Here is a 20,533-nt window from a genome sequence, read left to right on the forward strand (position 1 = left end):
GTGCAGAGAACAGAAGCAAAAGCAGCAAGAATTATTTTAGTCAAGTCAGCAGACCTGATACATGGAGGAAATTTGCTGGGCAAGACAACATGATTTAACATTCCCAGTTTTCTAAGCATAACTTAATTTAAAAGGCAAAAGAAAGGTTGGTCTCTCACTGTCATGCACAGAAGAGAGGGAAACAGTATTCAGCCTCCAACAGGAGGGAGGCTGAAGGAGCCTGTGACTGCACACCTGCTAAAGTGGACAGCTAGACAGGCACATACGTAGGTTATATATGCAATCTCTCTAAACATGCCTGTGCCCACACATGTCTATCTGACATCTATAGAAATGTATGGTAAGCATGTCTGTGCATGTGTTGACCTACAAATGAATGTATATGAGTGCACACACTCAGACCAGATGGAGCATGAACATTTTCAACCTGTTCATATGTGGTCAAACTTGTGGAAGCTGCTACCATTGCCCTACCTGTATGCTCAGGTGCACCCCACTCTTTTTATGTGTATGATCACACCCTGTGTATGCTCTGTGGGAAATACATTCCAGAGGATGCTGTTTGTGGTGAAACCCTTAAGCAGTTATTTGCCCGTTTCTTTGACTCCAAGTCTTTTCCCCATTTGCACAAACCTGGAGATACAAACTTATTTGACCCTGTCAATCACAAAACAGCTCAGGGGTGCTTTTCTGAAAATACACAATATCTGCAGTTTATTTTTCAGTTTGGTATGAGGGGGCAGGGGTTGTTCAAGCACAGGCTTTTTTCTTAGACATGCATCCCATGGACGACTCAGGGCAGAGAGTCTCTAGTCCTTCACCAGCCGGTAGATGTGATGCTGAGCACCGTGGTCACTAGTTGACACCTCAAAAACATATGCTATGCACAGCAAGGTCTCCTGTGTGTCCCTGTTTGTCACAACCTAGACAGAAAAGGAGAAAAAGCTGAGATGGCAACTGCTGTTTCTCTGCTTACATATTCCAACACATTCAACATAGAGCAAAAAGTCAGTAATAGGCAAAGAACGGAGAAGCAGAGGAATGATACACAGCTCAGCCACTACAACCCCCACTCTATGTGCCCACACACCCAAGCAAAGCACTTTTGCATCATCAGGACTACAATACAGTGAAGAGACAGGGAGGTGAGCAGAGTCCACTGTGGAGAAAAGAAAGCTGTGACCAAGCAGCGACCACATAAGTGGAAGGAGGTCCACTAGGTCTTCTACTCCCCACCTCCTGGTGTTGCAGATTTCAGCAGAGAGAAGGTGTCTCACAGAAAATCTCTTTTTGCTCTGTTTGTTGGGTATAGAGAGGCCACCTCCTGTGGCACTCCTGCTCACGTATGTGTTGATATATCACAGCCATGAACAGTTCCTTCCCTCCATCTGCTCCTGCTCGTCAGTGGTAGACACAGACCATGAGGATTATACGGTATAACTCATTTTACAGGAGCCTTATAGGTTTCACTCCATTACACCTCCCATTCCATACACTGTAGATGTCAGGAGAAGGATGGCTGCTACACTCATGCATTCTTACAGGAGCTCCTTTTTTTCTATTTCTTTTTCTATGGTCCCTCAGGAACCTTAGCTTCTCTGCAATGTGACTCAGTGTCAGCAGCATGGTGATGGAACAGTGTTGTCCTAGCATGCACTGCCTACGCTACATGGCAGGGACAAGTGAAATGTTGCACCCAGAGCTCCTAGCTCAGCTTCCCTCTCTCTGTCACTGCACAACTTTGCACATTCTTGTCATCTGAGTTTGTGCCATAGCTAAAGCTTCAAGCAGTTCTCTCCTCCTGGAGGAGACACATTTTTATCAGCAGTAGCACCAACTCAACTGCAGAAGAAAAACCTACCAGCTGGAGGCTTGAACTGTACCAAAGCCTAACTGTTCTCGTGAAAACAGAAAGAAAATAGCTGTTTTCAAACTTGCTTATTAATTTTAGCAGCCTGATTTCCGTCTATTCTGTTTTCTTTTCTTACTTCATGATTGGGTTTGCAGCTGAACTAACTTTTCTCCTTTCTTCTGCAGGCCGTTGTGAGTTATACCCATCCAGGTGTGGTAAGGCACCAGAGCGTTTTCTGAAAAATGGGCTCTGAAATCTTGGAGGGCTAGATCCAGAACAACGTGCAAAGCAAGATAAATCATGCTTGTGACATTAGGGGTATCTAAGCTAATGAAAGTGTCTAGAAAAAATATAATTAGACTTGCCTCAGAAGTTGGTAGTGGGGACTGAGGACTAGCAGCATGCCTTGCACTAAGCATGACCAATTTTTCAGCTCTACAGTGGAGAGTGGGGGGTGGAAAATGCTCAGCCTGCTTCTCAGGGAGCAGGACTGCAAGGCAATATATGAAAGGCTAGGCCAGCACTCACATGAGATGCCTCTCTGTGACAGGAGGTAAGGGAAGGACATGAGATTACTCAAAACATAAAGCACCAGAGGACGTATAACTATATGACAACTTTGTTCATAAAATTTATAGCAAGTGCTGGCCTGACTGAGGAATGAAACATACAGAAAGCAGTTACAGTGTTCCTCGGTATGGACTACAGCACACAGGCCTTCCATCTTTCTGTACCTGCCCCCTTCATGCTTTTGCTCATCTAAAAAAATTCTTAACATTTATACTCCTCTTTTCTTCCAGATACTAAAGATCTCAGTACAAACATGAAAGGGTAGAATCATAGAATAGTTTGGGTTGGAAGGAACCTTTAAAGGTCATCTAGTCCAATCCCCACTGCAATGGGCAGAGACATCTTCAACTAGATCAGGGTGCTCAGAGCCCTGTCCAACCTGACCTTGAATGTTTCCAAGGATGGGGCATCTACCACCTCTCTGGGCAACCCGTTCCAGTGTTTCACCACCCTCATTGTAAACAATTTCTTCCCTTAATCCAGTCTGAATCTACCCTCTTTTAGTTTAAAACCATTACCCCTTGTCCTATTGCAACAGGCCTTACTAAAAAGTCTGTCCCCCTCTTTCTTATAAGCCCCCTTTAAGTATTGAAAGGCTGCAATAAGGTCTCCCCACAGCCTTCTCTTCTCCAGGCTGAACAACCCCAGCTCTCTCAGCCTTTCCTCATAGCAGAGGCATTCCATCCCTCTGATCATTTTTGTGGCCCTCCTCTGGACCTGCTTGAAGAGGTCCATGTCCTTCCTGTGCTGAGGACCCCAGAGCTGGACGCAGCACTCCAGGTGGGGTCTCACCAGAGCAGAGCAGAGGGCAGAATCACCTCCGTCGACCTGCTGGCCACGCTTCTTTTGATGCAGCCCAGGATATGGTTGGCTTTCTGGGCTGCGAGCACACATTGCTGGCTCACGTCCAGCTTTTCATCCACCAGTACTCCCAAGTCCTTGTCCACAGGGCTGCTCTCAAGCCCCATTCCCAAAGCTAAAGCCTCCTAAAGCCCTGTGAGGTATATTATTAACCTTGTATTAATAGCTGAGGTACCTGAGCCACAGAACAGTGAAATGAGTTGCCTGAAGTCCCACAAGGTCTCCAGAGGATGAAATGAAGACCACTTGATTTCCATTCTTTCATACAGCCTCTAGCATCTCTTCTACTTACCCAGCCTCAGGTTCTCTGGGCAAAGATCTGTGATGCCTCTTGTAGAGGCAAGTACAGAACTCAGTCCATTAGGAAAATCCACCTTTTAAGCTGTCTCTGCCCTCTTCCCAAATTTAGGCTGCATCTGAGCCTGGAAAGGCTCCTGGCATAACATAGACACTAATGTAAATCTAGTTGCTGTAGCCTTGTAGTACTGCCCTACCTAGAGGTTGCAGTGATTCATGAAGGTGTCACAGAGCTTCCCCCGACATGCCCCTTCCTTTACATGCCTCCATATTCTTTCCAGGTTCAGGATGGTCCTGAGGAAGCAACTTTTTGTTTTCCTACCTGGTCAGTGAAAAACTCTTCCCATGACAAAATTATATAGCCACTTAACAGTACTTTAACAGTACTCTTGGTTTTTTTTTCTACCTTGCAAAAAGGGCCAGGGCACAGAAAGGACCTCAACGTTCATCCAACAGTGGAATGAGCATTTCCTTCACTGACTTTTTAATCTTTCTCCTTCCTTTATCTCTGTGCCTCATGAGTTCTCCCTTTATCTTTCTTTTTTTTTCTCTCTTACTTGGGTCTCTCAAATTCTTCTGCTGCTTCTCTGCATGAGTTACTATCTCTAGAGCTCCATAAATGGTCTTGAGGTGCAATACATGGGAGAGATACTAAGTTCAGTTAGATACTGAGCTGTAAAAGGGAATCTGCTTTGACTCAGAACAGTGAACTCCTGCATGGGGCTTACATGTTTCCAAACTCCAACAAAAAGAGTTGGAAGTCCCACCTGTAAGATAGTAAAGTTCTCCAGCACACTGTTCATCATATACTTCTCAGGAAGGTGCTTGAGTTTATGAATGAAGTTTATCATGTATTCGCAGAGAGGGGAACGGTGAATGCGATAGGAATAGTGTCCATTTTCATAGCGTGCATACTCTGTCTGCAATGTAAAACACAGAAGGGGCATATGGGGCTAACATTAGTAGCATTAATCACATAAAGGGACTCAGAAAAGAAAAATTACAATGGCATTTTCAAGTCATTTTACTAACAGTAATGAGCTGATTAATCATTCCTCTATAGTACTTTGCACCAAGGTCAGTCCCTTTGAGCCCTCTAATTTCTTTGGATTGATTTCTTTTTTCTTTAGAACAGTGGGTTCCAGTTTATGAGCAGCAAACTGCCAAGGAGCTGTGAAAGGTAACTAAGATGAGCAGACCAATTGTCAGCTATACTATGGTCTGGAAAAATATTAGGTGTGGATAAACTGAAGAAGTCAAAAACTACTGCTTTAGCAAGACCCGGAAGCTCCTAGTAATGATGGTAATCATATGCTCAGGATGCTTCACAGCTTGAAAGGATTAAAGCCTTCTGGTACCTGTGAGAGAGAGAACATAGTATCTCTGCTCCCCCTTAGGAGAGGGTCTGGCCAATGTTAGACAGCAATATTTTTGTTCACATTCACATCTTAGCTCCTGTATATTTCATCTTCCTTTGAACAGAAGCTGAGGTTGGATTTTGTCATTTCACAGCAGACGGTTAAATGCCCATTACCTCCTTTCACCCCAAAAGCTTGGTCTCCTTTCCTGTGCACCATGACACCTTTCTTTGGCCTATCTATCCCATCACGCAAATACATAACCAGACTTCAGGCATGTCTATCATATGACTGAAGATGGGTCTTGGGGAACAATGTTGCTTGAACTGACTGCTGACACGAGAACACCTGGTGTTCTGCACACAGCCGCTCCTCTTGCATCTAAAGGTCCCTTGAGAAAGAGAGCAGCAGGAAGCAGGTCAGAGCAGCTCTCTTAGCAGCTGAATGTGGCATCAGAAGGAATTTCTTCAAGGCCAGACAGATGCATAATTATGCAGCTCCACTGTTGCTCAAGCTGTAAGCGTACAAACACTAAGCCTCATAAAATCATAAGACTATGGTCTGTAAATTATTACAGTCGATTAATTAGTGGCTATAGTCTATAAATGATCTGTTTAAAAACACTGATGAGAGTGAGGTGTTGCCTGTTTGTTTTCACCTTTCTGGACTACAAAACAAGGGTCCAGGTTTCTTTTAGCTTTTCTTTGCTCCCCAGAAAAACCCCAGAGAATCACCAGAGCTGAGAGTCTTACATATTCACGTGTCTTCAGAAACTGAGATTTAAGATAAAAATAGCAAACACTGCCAGACCTTCAATGAAGTCCTGAGACAAGGCCATGTTGCAGGCTGGAGCAATCTTACACCTCCATGTCTCAGAAATAATAATCTATGGCATTCATCTCCCTGACAACAAGCATGGGATATATTTTGCCTTGAGATATATGCAGGGTGCAAATACTTGAAGTGACAAAACAGCAGCCAGAGAGAACCTTGCACCCTGGTGTCTGCTCCCTACCTCCACTTTCTCCACCACCTGCTTTCCAAAGGAACACACTTTGGTGGAACAGGTAATGACCATGTTTTCTGGGCTCTCATATTGGCTGGAAACGCCATAGAAAGATCTGGATTCATCTTCAATGTTGGTGTTCAAATCAGCCTGCCAAAAAAAAAAGGAGGAAGAAAAATAGATGGTTATCAATAGATGGTTCTGGTGTTTTTTCACCATTGCCTAAAAGGGTCTTGCGTAGCCAAGATTGTAAGGTATTGGAGTGTCCAAAGCTCCTTAAGGAGATCAATGTGCATCAAGCAAGCAGGCGAAATCTGAAGAGTATACACTACAATCCAGTTCCCACTTCAGAAAACAGTGGTGGGGATTTGCATATAGACTGGGGAAACCTGGTGGGATATCCTCTTAACATTAAAAACATGACGCAGCCCCTTGCCTGTGCTGATATTTACTGTAACTGAACAGTGCTAGGACAGCACGGAGCTACTCACAAAGCATGTGGAGAGCAGACAGGAGGGCACTGTAGAGACAGAGCAATGCAACAGACAGGCTAGACTGTGCTGCCTCACTAAGGAGGAAAAATAGGGGTACAGCAACTGTAATGAAGCTTTTCCACCCTGGATAAGCAGGTAAGGGGAAAGAGACAGAGCAGAGAGAAGGAATGTGTGCATACACACATACATTAGGCTCAGGTACTATGATAAGATGAATGTAAGTAGACAGGATGCAACATACAGAATTAGGTTGCTGATGGATCCAGCCCAGTTCCACTGAATACAAACCCGTCTCCATTAGCAGCCACAGTTTTCAAATGTGGGTGCCTAAGGTTGGCCAACTGAAGCCTCATGTTGGGACCTAACTCCTAAAAATCCTGGTTGTCTGAAGCTTCCACCAGGGGTCATGCAAACCACACGTATGAAAAGAAGAGGCAGTTCCCTCAAGGTCTGAAAACACAAAGGGTGTGTGGGAATGCCCAGTTCTGCTTCCTCCCTTTCAAAACTAAAAGGGTAGAGCTTCTCTGTACTCCACAAGCCCAGGTGGTAGCTTATAGCAGCAGAAAAGCAATGATCATTTCCCATAGGCTACTTCAGACTATTCTATTCTTCCTGCTGATCTGAGGGAAACAGGAAAATGAAGAAAGTGTATTCCTGCTACAGGGGATACAGTATGAATAGGACTGCATTAGATGCCGTTCTAGCATAGTTTTCTTAGCCGATGTCAGTGATTTTTTTTTTATTCGAGATCTAGAGCAGTGCTTGGGACAAGAATGCTAGCCTTCGAACTGGACCACCTCAATAATGAATCCCCCTTTTCTTTGCTACACAAAATACCCATCTCTTCTCTGCCATGAGATAATACTGTTAGCTTATTTCTCTTAAGTAGCAATTTCACAAGAGCTTTAAGTCAACCTAGAAAGCGCCAGTCCAGCCTTCTCCCCATCTATAGCCACACGAGCTGGCTGCTGCCTTTGTGCCTTTGCATTAGCAATTGTATGACTCTGTGGTTAGCCAGATGAGAGAGCTGATCCCAGCCAAAACAAATTTTGTTGTGGTTTTGGTGGGTTAGTTTTCAGTCAGACAAGAAAGTTTACTTGGATCCCCACAAAGCTGCAGGGGCTGGAAGAGGTGAGAACACACACAAAAGCTGAGGGCACAAAGACTTTTTTTGTTTTGATAGCAACACGTACTCAGGTTGGCTTGAGCCTCTTGGGAAACTGCACCTCAGAGTTGTAGTTTGATAACACCAGGCTGGTCCTGACACCAAGAGAGAGCAGTCTCACTGTCCCAGAGCAGTTTGTGCCTCCCCATTCCTCCTGTACTGACACAAATGCTTCTGTAGCTGTATTACAAGACTCACTGAGGAACTGCTCAGCTAGTTCTCAGTGGGATCAGTTCCCTGACCTGATTCAGAAGCACTGGTGTGTGTTCAGACAAAGAACATGTGTTGGGAGGATGGGCAGCAACAGGGAAAGCAGAAGGCAGGACTTGCTGCTTCTAGTGAATGCTGGGTTTGAGTAGCTACAGCAGTAAATAGTAACCTGCTAGAAGCCGCTCTTTGTTGTCATTCCTTTCAAGTTAAAAGTTTTGCCCCTAGACAGTCGGGCTGGGCCATCTCTGTACCACAACGCCCAGCAGCAGCTCCCATCACACAGAGTTATCATCACAGAAGAATCGATCATTTTGTGAACAGTGATGCCAAAAGCACTAGCAGGAAAAGCAGCCATGTAATAATGTGCAGTGTTGCCATTCAATCCAATTACCATGGCTGTTAACTTGCCACTTCAGGTGTGTGAAGGAGGAGGTAGTAAAAGAAATAAAATAAACCATCTCCCCATTTATTTCAGAAAATCCAGTTCCATTTTCCACTTTTAGCACAACACTGGGGCACTGTTGCCACTGTGCCATTGTACACACATATTTCCACCTCGAGGAAAACTACCATCTGCGTTAGATAAATGATGCCACAGAAGATCCAAGCAAACAAACCAATAAAATCCAATTACCATGATTTTTTTTTTTAAAAGTACAGACTCAGAAACAAGTGAAAGACAGATTTAGGATAGGTTTTTCATGAAGTACAGTGGGCAGTGCATCTCCTGGGGTATCTCCTAGACTAGCAGTTGTAGCATTCAGATAATTCTAGTGGGACACGGATTCAGTCCAGGCAACACGACAGAATGCTCCAATGTTCACATCAACACTGGCAGCATTGGGGATGGGCACAGAGCTTTCACTCTGTTCACTCTGCTTTTAATGCAGAACATAACAGCATAGTATTTAAATATATGATCACAAATCACTCTTCAAAATGACTGTTGTTTCCCACAGTTTCTACAAAAATCCTTAACAGTTTTACCATCTTCACCACAAATTATGGATGAAAGAAAGTCTATTTGTCAGAATGGCTTGCTGCCTTCTCTACGATTCCTCCTTTTAAGTAGAATCCCTCCCTCTGAAGTAGTGACAGATCTTCAGCCCTTGTGAATACGCTTGACCCTACATGCGTAATACATTCAGACCAGTTTACACCAGCTTTGCACTCATCCCTTTATGTTTTCCTAAATTTGTCATCTCCTGCATACTATATATTCAAGAGCATCCTCTGATTTATCAGAAGATAGTTGTACAAAGCTGGCAATTATTTTATTCTCATGTTTGCTTCTCCTCAGAAGATAGCTTCACAAAACAATTTATCCAGCGGAATAGGTTCCTGACTTCTCTTAACAACTCATCCCTTTTTGCCCCCAGTTTTCTGCCTCGTCACTGAGCTGAAAACAGATTTGGGCACACGTGTTAAAATATATCAGTAAACCAATTTGGGTTTAAAACTTTTTTTAAAATCATTTTACGTCATTCACATTTGCACCACTGAGGTAGTGATAACTTTTGCACAAGACTTGGAAACAACAGCTGGAGGAAGACTGGAAGCTTTTGCATTGTCATGATCACCTAAACGAGTGTAATGTAGTGTTATGCTCCGATGGTTTGTCTACACTGGAGTAGCGTATGTGGGCAAATCCAGGCTAACTTTAACCTGGTAGCACAGGTATTAAATAGGAACAAGGCACAGGTATTACAGATGTAATCATAATTCAGGTTGCCAAGTGAATTATTACAGTCATGCTGAAGTCCTTGCTATCAAATTTTCCCCACTATAGTTATGCAGCTACTTTGTTTGCACCACAAATGTACATGTATTAGAGAGCAGCAGTGCTACTCTATTCTGGTTTAGGTTTCTATTGAGTTACTGTAATACTCATTTACATGTCAATGCAACTAACCATATTGTTTATTTGACCCATACTCCAGCCGTCTGAATAAAGATTAATTCCTTCCCTTCTCCAAAGAGGAACTAGACCAGGAGTCCTTCACAATATTGTTCAGCTGTTTCCCTTGGGGGTGATAAACACAATGTATGGACCCAGTTCTGCTTTTCCAAAGAAATTGTCCCACTGAGTCAAAAGAACAAAGGGTCAAGGCTACAGAAGCTTGGTCGGACCACTGCTACATAAACATAGCGGAGGCCCTCACTGCAGAACCAGACAAACATTTTCAGGGTTGCACTAGTAAAGTTAAGGTTACATTCCCTTAAACTCTTAATGGCAAATTAAAAAAGAAGTTCAGTCAATATGAGGCAAAGCAGAAAGGTGCTAGTTCCACTTCATGAGAAAAGCTTCACTAGCCCTAAGAAGCCACTTTAGGTGCCTCCACAATTTGGCAAGTCTCCCATCAAAAGACCAGACTGTAGAATTTCACAGCTACTTAACATCTAATTAATCAACATTAAACTATTTGGCAGTAGGCAAAATTATGGTAATACTGTCTGAATTAAGCAGTCATTCCCATTTGCTAACATTATGTACAATCAGGTTCCTGGAAGCCCTGTTTCAGGGAAGTAATGGAGTCATGTTGGAACTCCCTGACATTTACACTGCACCTTTTATTCTAAAGCACGTCCCTATTATGGGCTAGGACTGTCAGACATGTCTTAGGGTGGTCAGTCAACGAGAGCTGTGCACCCACCTCCTTCTGTCACCTCCGAAAATCTCAGCCCATACACATGGAATTTCAGCAGCTCCAGGGAATGACAGCAGCAGCTAGCTGAGGGCTCCAGTTCACGTATGCAGGAGAATGGAGCTGCAGCACCTCAGACAGATACTGCTGGCCTTACAGTTACGGCTTATTTACTTACTTATAGCTTCTGGTTCCCATCCTTTCATGGAGGTTACTGCCCCCATACCAGAGATTATTTAGCACACACTTATCTGCTCTTGAATTATTTGCAACTTGGTTTATTCATGTAAACTCAAAATGGCAATGATGTACATGAATACGAGACCAAAGAACCCCTCAGGAGTAGAACTCCAATCTGTTAGCTTTCCCTGCTATGGAGATGATTACCTCCTGAAGGGAGACAAGGCAGAAAATTGAGGAAAAACACTGTTATCTGCCATAGCCAAATTAACTTCTAAATGTCAACTGGACACTGAGGTAAATCACTAATGGATGCAGTTAAACTTCCCAGGATTGCACCAGGATAAAATCATACTGCACATCATGGGGTCTCTAATGGCCAAAAGAGCCACTGCTTTTAACTTAACATCGAAAAATGCTACGGCCTCCATGCCTAGATTCCTATGAGCTCCTCACAACACCTAGGCCATCAGGACTAGAAACCCCATTGCTGCTTTGGGGAAAAGACTCTTCCTTTCTCTTCACTTTCAGAGCTTCATTCTCTAAAGAAAACCTTGTGTCAAAGCACGCCCAGTCCTGGGGTGAGCACCCAAGGTGAGCAGAGAAAGGTCTGCTTTACTCTGTTCCGTACATTCCATCCCATCCCTCAAAGATGCAGGGGAATAATAGTGACTATGACTTAAAGGAAATTCATCTTCCCAGCACTTCATCAAGTAGGAAGGCTAATCTTCACTTTATAGTCTGGGAATGCATGGACTTGTTGAATACATAACTGAATGTGATTCAGACCTGGAGACTAGAACATAGGTGCCTCAGCTCCTCACTGGCAAATGCACTAGTATGTCCAACAACAAGTGAGATAACTCTTGAATACGTTCCTTACCCCAGCCTAGGCAGCCAAAGGAGACATAGTCAGGATTTAGGAAAGTCCATAGCCAATGGGCTGAGTTGCCTTGCCCCCCAGGCTCCTACTTGCCACTGCTAGCAACAGGGTGGGACTGCAGCAGGGGCAGCAGCAGCATTCAGCTGGTTGGGTGGTGTCCAGCACTCAAACAGCTGTGCTCCATCTCTTCAAGGGCAAAGGTAGAAGATCAAATAGATGAGGCATATTACAAGCTAAATCTGAGTCATGAGCCACCAACTGGACCATACTACTTTATCTGACAAAGTCAGGGTTCTGGCTTTCTGTGCAAGAAGTTCTAGATGCAGAAAGCTGTGCACGCTCTAGCATAACAGCAATCTGATGTGTCTGAGATGCATTCAACCTACTCTGCAAGCTCAGCACACATCACGTACTTGTCTGTAGCTTGCCTGATGACTTCCAAATATACTCAAACTACAATCACTGAGGTATCCATGATCTAGCACATCTCAGAGATCTACATATTGCATGCAAGAGACCTAATCTGCCTGTTTTTGGGGAAACATCTGAGATCTCCTCCTTTCCAGAGAAGAGGAATTTTTAAAAACCTACAAGATAAGATTTCTAGATGGAAGAGAAGGGATTTGGTCAGGGAAGGGCACAGTAACCCTCAACAAGCTAGTATTACTTGGTTTGGTTTGGTTTGGTTTTTTTAAATCGTATTGGTGGTATCAGTCTCTTAGCAGCTCTGCTGAAAACAGCTCTGATAAGCTTGAGTGTATCACTCAACTTATGCAACCCCAAGGAAGGAAGAAAGACTTACAGAAAAGTTGGCATTGTGCACTGTCCTAACCATGTACTAAGCCAAGATTTTTGTCTGATCTTTGGAGGGAGTGAGTTTCACAACTGATTACCGAGAAAGGCCTCATTCCCACTAGGATGAGGCTGTGAATCAAAATTTCTCTGAAACTCTTTACAGAGCAAAATGTGACCTTTGAGAATCAGTCTTCAGCTTATCTGAGGCTTTGAAAAGCAATGATTGGACAAGAGTCCAAATGGCATTACATGCTGTGAGAAGCCATAGCTTGACGAGATCTTGCACACAGGTCCCATGTGGTCAATGGAAAGGCATATGCTGAACAATTCTTTAAGAACAGTCCAAAACTTGTGCCACTGCAGCTTCAGCCTCCAAGAAGGAGGAAAGGGGAGAGTTTCTGATCTAGCCAAAGATAGCAGAAGGCCTTGCCAACAGTATGGGTAGCGGAGACTTAGCTAGCCCGCCAGGATTTTGACACCCAGCAGACCGATTCCCTCAGCAATTCAGTCTTTCAATCTGCTTTTTGCTGCCAACAATCTTTATACTGCTGAACATTGTGGGGAATAACTTTGGTGAAAGTAGTGCCATTGACAGAGTCCCCTTACATAAGGCAGCAGCTGGTAGGAGGTGATGCTGGTGCCTGCAGGTGAAATTAATGGGCTGTCAGATCCATTCTCAGAAAAAATGTGCAAAGATCATAAAAATCTCTGTTGCTAGCTGCTGTCTTGTTTGCGGCCTCAGAAGAAGTGCCAAGGACAGAATGGACATGGAGACCAAACTACCATCTCCTTGCTCTCCAGGCAGTTTATGCCAGGTCAGGATTGAAGGCATACAGTGGGCAGGGCAGGGTGCTGAGGGGAATTTACACTGCTGCTGTTTTGACTGGATTTGCTTGGTACAGGGGATAAGCCAAGTGCAGGACAGCAGTCTTCAGCTCACCCCTTCAGCCCCATCCACAAAAGTATAATTCATTTACTGGACAGAAAACACTCAGTGATTTGACTGGTCCAGCTTGCTTATCACTGAGGAGAAGAAATTACTACATATATTCATCACTGGCAGGAAAGGTCTCCCAAGCAATTCCCCTGATCCACTCCTATGCAGATGGCTGCTCTGGACAAAGTACTGCCTGTCCTGAATTCCTGGTTTGTCATTTTCTTTCTATCTTCCACCCAGAGTCTCACAACTTCTGAAAGCTTTAAGATGCAAGCGCACCATTCTACTAATCTGCAAAGCCCTGGAAACGCCTCTTCCCCAAACTATTAATAACGATGCATATAGGAGGAGTTCATGGGGAGAACCAAGTTAACAGGTGCTAGAGATAATATTACACTGGAAAAGAGCAGAGCTGCCACTGCCCATGTGTTGGGAGGCTAATGTCTCACATTCATTGTCGTGTGCTAGAATGCACTTGGAGCACAGAGAAATGTCACACAGATGTCATACACAACCTGTCAATCCAAGTCAAAGAGTTAGTTCATTGTACCAAACTCCCAATGCCAAAATCAAGGAAGAATTGCAAACACTGCTTATGTTTCAAACTAATCAACTTTTAACTCTTAGCTGTTGTATAAATAATTTAAAGCACCATTGCAACAACATGAACATCTCTTTCTTAGTCACACTACATCCTAAGTGCTATCAGTGATGTCAAGAAATCCCAACCCTGGTGTTTAGAGTTAGGCCTCTGGTGTACAACAGACCAGCTGGTATATTGAATGCTTAGTGCAGTAATGGCAGGTTCCTGGCTCAGGTTCTTCAAGCCTAAAACTACATATATACAAAACCAACTTATTCGGTGCCTTGATTTTTTAAGTCTTTGTCACCTGCAACCACCACTTCAATTCAGAACCTTTGAAAAATCAATCATATCTTCATGTCTCAAAACACCCCTTCAAGTATTTAACTCTACTCACCACGTTTAAGGTTATTGGTAATTTGCTTTTGGATAATACTTTTATCCTAAAATGATGCTATAAATTCAACAGTGTAGTAATTGCTTTATCCAACATATCTTTGGACATCAACAGTATATCTGTATAGCTGTCCAGAGCAATCAGGCAGCAAAATGAAAAAGCACCCTAGCATACACTGTTACAGAGGTATAAAAATGCAGAGGGGTATAAAAATCTCAGCTGAAATCTAGTTTTCTTCCTTTAAACTGTTTTTTTAAATGACATTGCCTTATCTGTGAAAAGTGTTTATTGGGAAGGGGTTGCACTACACACACCTGTTGCAATGCACCAAACTTGGGAAGTCCCATGACACATGTAGCATGGTGAATTTCAGGCATGGCTCACATGAATTGTTTAAGACTGCATTACCACAATATTTCAGGCATGTTGAATACAAAGTTTTGCAACAAAAAGTGTGGAGTTTTCCTCAAAAAAGTCCGAATTTTCTGGAGCAAAAGTTTTTTTGAACTGCTTTAGTTATATTGCCTTAGAGATCCTATCTGAAAGCTTACAACAGGATTAATCTAAGTACTCCTGTGAAACACAGAGCAAATCATGAAAGTGTCCCAATCCTTTCTCACCCAGAATATGGCATCAGGGATGGTGTTTTCATCCCCTACTACTGTCTACACTGAGAAACAAACACAAGACCAAATGATTTACTTCTTAAAAGCCTTAGCAGCTTCCATTCAATCAATGACTTGACTAGTAAAGTTAGCTTATTTGTAAGTGACAGCCTGTAGCGTCTCCACCAATAAAACCTGATGTTAACTCCAGATGGGATTCAACAATGCAAGGGTACCAAAAAAAGAATCAGAAAGTCAAAATATTAAACCAAGCCCAGAAATATCACTGTCATTATAAGTGTTCAGATGCAGAGCCCCAGGGCATCATGTATACATTGGAGTAAAGGTGTTTCAAATCCTATGTCACATCTCTTTTGCAAGCCAAATTTCAGTGAGTTGATACCCTCTGGGCACCAGACACCTCACGTGGGCCCAGAAAGAGTCCAACTTAATGACATTCCACCAAGTAAATCCTTCAAAAGCCTAACTTAGGTTGCTCTGACAGGATGCATAGGCCACATTTATCCTTCTAATATTAAAAACCAAACAGACACAATCCCCAAACCCAACCCCAGAAGCACAAAAGCACACTAACAGTTTTGATAAATAAAATCACAGTTGCACTAGATCACAATTTCATTATGATTTCTCTCCTCTTAATTCAAGGAATTCAAAGTGATTTATTCTGTCTATGTAATGTCTTCCTTTAAGCTCTTCCTTTTGGTTCTTGAAACTTCCAAAGCACTTCAGAGTGATACCACACAGGAGCCAGTGCTCTTTACCTTGACAAGAAGACTTTACTGGGATCCCTAACCCGCAGCAGGAAGCAGCTGTCACAGCTCCTACTTTTCCAAGGACCATTTCTTAGAAGCTATCCCCTCTTACTCTTTTGCCTTTCTTTTTTGTTACATCAGACTTCTGTTTCCCTTTCCGGACAGTTCTTAGTAGGGCACTCACTACCCAGATTTTATCAAAGGATACCCTTCTCAGCAAGATGCTGCTGTCTCTCCCAAGCATGTCTCTTCCACCCGGAACAGGGCTGGTCTTTTACTTTTTGTTTTGACCTTCCCAAGCAGACTTTGTTGTATGCCAACAGAGGCTGACATGAGGGACCCAGCTCAGAAGCACACAGTCTACAGGTAGTAAAATTATGTGTCTCCAAGAATCACCAATAACTAACGCTCTAAGCACCAGACACTTGAACAACAGACTCGCAGCCAACATTCTCCAACTTAGTTCTGGAAAGGCTAGGCTTGGGACAGCTGGGAAGTTGCATCTCAAGGCACTTAAGTTAACTCTTCCTTCTCCTGAAAGCACCAGTTAAGAAGCTTTCTAGTGCCAGTTTTTATGAAGAGTATGAGAAATGAAAGCTCATTTCTCATCATCTCACTCCTGACCTGGGGCTGAATTACAAATGGTAAACTCAAGGTAAAAGGCTCCAAGTCCCATTGCGCATTCCCTCAGCCATCTAGCGTGCAACTTCCCCAAGCTGCTATTATTTTTAATCTTGTAATACCTATGATAATATCGATCATCAAAACTATTTTGTTTGTACCCTGAAGCACAATGGCACAGTTTTCTCAAATTTCAGCTAACTCACAGAAATCCAAATTGAGTGAGTAGGCTTTTGCCAGGCTGATTTCTGCCAACTTACCAGAAGTCATTTCAGTAATATATTATCAGTATAATCCAATTCCATTATATGTCTCTCTTATCTTTTGTCTATCCTTGTGCCTGCAGTAAATATGCATCTATAAATTATTAGTACTTGGATAACACAAAATGCAGCTAATGAGATAGGAGAAGAGATGGAAAAATGTTGCCTCTGACTGAGAAGTTACTCAACACTGAGAGAAGTGAGCACAAAAGGGTACACAGAGAATAATTTCATCTGAATTCTCTTGTACATAAATAAGGTAAGTCACCATTAGCAAATAAAATCTCCAGACACTAGTCAAGAACAACTCTACAGATGACATTGTGAAAGATACATCTTGCTTCAGGCCAGAATAAGGGCCTTGTGCAGCCAAGAAACGATCTCCAGTGACATTTGTGACTGTATTAAGTTGCCTCCACAGGCGGCAGTCTTCTGACAGCTAGCAAGGCAACCGCTTTTAAAGTGAGAACTTCATAGCAAATAGGTACCCTGCAAAGGGTCCTTCCCTTACCCAGAATTTGACAAGGAAGAAGGCATTAGCTGGCCCCCTTTCAAAGAGCTCCTTCAGGCCCCCTTTTTTCTCAGGGAACTTGTCATAGATCTGCCGGATATCCACTGCCTCGAGGTAGGGGTCATTGTAGCTGGGGCTTGACTGTCCAATGTGCACAAACAGGTGTTTGTTATACTGCAAGAACAGGAAAAACATGGAGTTAGGAAATCATTCAGTACTGTTCAGTACATACTGAACATTCATGATTCTTCACAGAAGTGAAGTCACTGAAGATTTGATAGCACTTTCTAAAAGAGCAGAAGTATTAGCAGAAATATCTCTGCTAATAGGAGCTCATATTGTTATTTCTTTCCTATCGATACATCCATGCTTCTTGCTTCTTCTGAAACATCATTGTTGGGTTTTTTTCCCTATATTCATTCCTAAACCACTGCCTCATGCTGCTGCTATATAGTCTGAATTAACCTGAGATACAGAGTGTTACCTGTCACAGGTCACTCAGTCAAACACCAATGCTCCTGTCCTATGAAGAGCTACCTGAAATCCCACAGCAAGGTACCAGCCAATATATCACCTTTTCTGAACTTTCCTACCTCAGACAGAGGAAATGTGACTGGACCATCACCAATATATGTCTCAAGATGGAGTATCACACCCATTTAGTGAGACGGGCAAATCTTACTACTTGCATTTTATAGGTGGCACCATGGAAATACATTGATGCAAATTCATCCCAATTGCCCCCACATTTAAGTTCCCAGCACACCAGAGAAATATGTGGCTTCATGTGATCTTACCATCATCTGATTCTGGGTCTATCCTCCAAGGCTGAACGGGACAGCTAGAATAGCCCGGCAGGGGCTGTACCACTGTCTTATGACCTCGGTGCCTTGAGCTCTGGTATGTGAATATCCACAACCCTGGAAAGGGAGGCCAGAAGCACATGGCACAGAGCTGGCTATATTGCTACAGGTAATTCTATCCTCTAAGAGAAGGATATCTTGTGTTTCCCAAAGATGGCTTTCTATTCTCAGCAGAGCAATGAAGCAAGTATTTCCATAAACATATAGTAGTATAACATATCCATGATGAAGAGGATCTACCTGAAGACCAAAAATTAATGAGGAGTAGAAGTCAGGTGTGTATCTTACTGTGTCTTGGTCTTGTTGTTGTTCCAAGAATGCAGAGAATTCTAACATCCAAAGTTTGGAGCTAGCAACCCTTCGTCCTTGCCAAGCTGGTGCTGATGGGGAAGGCGAGAGGCCAGTAGGAGACTCAAACCCTAAGCACACAGGATTTATACAACAAAATTTAGAAAGAGAAAAGTTGGTAATAGCTTTCCAGTAGAGCACCTGTTGTCAAAGCTGACTAATTACATTTTCTTATGACTTCAGTCATCATGCAAAAATATCATTCAGAAGGTCCTCGCTCTACCTGTGCTCTAAATGGCTTGTCAGTTACTCTCTGCTAAGACAGCACTGTCAGGGTTGGTAATGATGTAAAAGACAATCTACCTGTTTTTGATGCCAGAGAAAACATGTTCAGCAACTTTAAGAGGACCTAGATTGAGCCCTAAATGAGCAGTGAAATACACTGCTTTAGTATCAGAATGAAGCATCACCGTTAACATGACCATTAACCCACCAAAATGGAGAAATTGAGAAGGAAAAGACATTTGTTGTTCCACTTAATGAGAAATTGTAAAGGCGATCATGTTATGATGGAAAACAGTGTTCTAGTACATGTAGCATGGTAGAAGAACAGTAGAGATACGTAAACTTTTATTTTCTGCTGAGCCAGGAGGAAGAGAAACCCCAAAACAACCAACCTAAATCAGGAAAAAATGTTTTTTAAAATAAAACAAAATTTAAAAGCTTCAGCTCTCTCAGTAAAAGGATGGGAACTGGTGATAAGGGGAAATGCTATTAAAATTAATTTGGGGCTCACCAAAATATTTCAATAGGTAAAAATTTAAAAAAAAAAATAAATTTTTTTGAAGTGTTGGCTATTTTTGAAGTTGGAATATAATTTCAACACAAGGAACCACATTTCCTTACCTACCTGGTAATGGCAGTGGAGGCTGTACAGCATAAGGTTGTTGAGAAAAAGGTTTCACGCTACAGAAGTACACAAAGAGAGATGGTTAACAAAAAACCCAACCCAAATCAAAAAGACTCTTGACCAACTGTTGGCGCAGATTAGATCAAGTATTTTTCCTGAGGGGGAAAGTGGCATAAGTGTCTTTGGGAAGTTATCTTTCTGCGTGGGCAAGAGAGATAACTTCCATGGAGAAAGATTAAAAAAAAATAGAGATAACTTTCATGGAGAAAAAGTTAAAAAAAAATTAGTTAAAAAATAAATAAATTTTAGAAGTAAAATTTTAATTAAAAATTTAAAAAAATAGAGATAACTTTCATGGAGAAAGATTAAAAAAAAAACAGTAAGGAGCCAGGACTGGATGGATTAAGATTTCCCTGCAGGTGTTCAGCAGGCTTTCCCTGCAGCCTTCTTATTCAGAGATCCTTATCAGCCTGTTAATACACTGGTGCCCATTCGGTTATCCTTTTCTTTCAACCACAGATAGATTTAAATTTATGTAAGTGGATATACATCTGGACTGGATGCCTCGCAGACTTTTAGGCCCAGATTCAGAGATGTTCAACACCTACAACTGAACCTAGCTTTCAACACAGCTCTGCTCCAGTTTAATACCACTGTAAGAAAAAATGGGATCTGGAGACATCATCTGACATCGGGGTGGCAGATACTTCAAGCTTCTAAAAGAACCTCTCACACTGATGCTTCCTTGTTCACTTTCAAGCTAAAGGCATAAAATCTACTTTTTATTTCTCCTAGGATGGCTTCCATTCTTTTACTAGCCATTTTTCCCCACAAGGTATTTTAATAGTATCTGTTCCCTGATCTGCTCCACAAACATTAGCAATAGCACCACAAGACAGCAGGAACACATGGCTTGCGTGAAGAACATACTCCCTTCCAGTTGCTTGTCCTTAAGTTGACTTAGATTGCTCTTGTTAGGTTACATGATAAAAAGTGTGTCCCCATACAAACAAAGGAGCACAGAGGAACAATGGCAGGCAAATAATACTCTGACAGAACTACACCCAGGGCCTTCACTGGTGAAGGATCAGCCCATCAAAGGCTCATCTCCACACTGGGGCAGGGGAGCCCCAGTAACCCTGTTAGAGAAACAGAGCCCCTGCCAGGGCTCTCACAGGAGAGCCATCAGCCCCATTGTCCAGGTGTGAAACCAACCCAGTGAGCCAGCTGGGGAGGCTTACAAACCAGTCACCTTGCAAACTGAGGGGGTTACTGCCTAGATGGTATGGGACACATTATGGAATGCAAGCAAAGAGCGTTTGGGGATCGCACAAGATTTATTATGGGGATGTTCAGGGAGAATACAGTGATAAAAGGTGCCAGTCACATGTAAGAAGGTCAGTACAGTAGTCTGTCCATGCCCTGGCACCTTGTCAGTGCAGTCTGTCCTATTTTCTCACTAAATT

The 20,533-nt window shown here is 42.8% G+C and overlaps 1 protein-coding gene across 1 annotated transcript in view; it reads right to left on the bottom strand.

The window, feature by feature from the left end:
- Positions 1–692: 692 nt before the first annotated feature.
- The window catches only part of TEAD4 (TEA domain transcription factor 4), a 46,265-nt gene continuing 26,424 nt past the window's right edge, over positions 693–20,533 (bottom strand). Inside the window, exons 6-11 of the mRNA XM_082309177.1 lie at positions 19,068–19,123; positions 18,158–18,288; positions 17,007–17,180; positions 5,954–6,094; positions 4,348–4,500; positions 693–923 (exon numbers count right to left, since the gene is read on the bottom strand). Coding sequence (XP_082165303.1) covers positions 810–923; positions 4,348–4,500; positions 5,954–6,094; positions 17,007–17,180; positions 18,158–18,288; positions 19,068–19,123 — 769 coding nt within the window. The 3' untranslated portion in view covers positions 693–809. The remainder of the gene's footprint in view (positions 924–4,347; positions 4,501–5,953; positions 6,095–17,006; positions 17,181–18,157; positions 18,289–19,067; positions 19,124–20,533) is intronic.

This window comes from Platalea leucorodia (assembly GCF_965183815.1).
Source record: "Platalea leucorodia genome assembly, chromosome: 4".
Lineage (NCBI taxonomy): Eukaryota > Metazoa > Chordata > Aves > Pelecaniformes > Threskiornithidae > Platalea > Platalea leucorodia.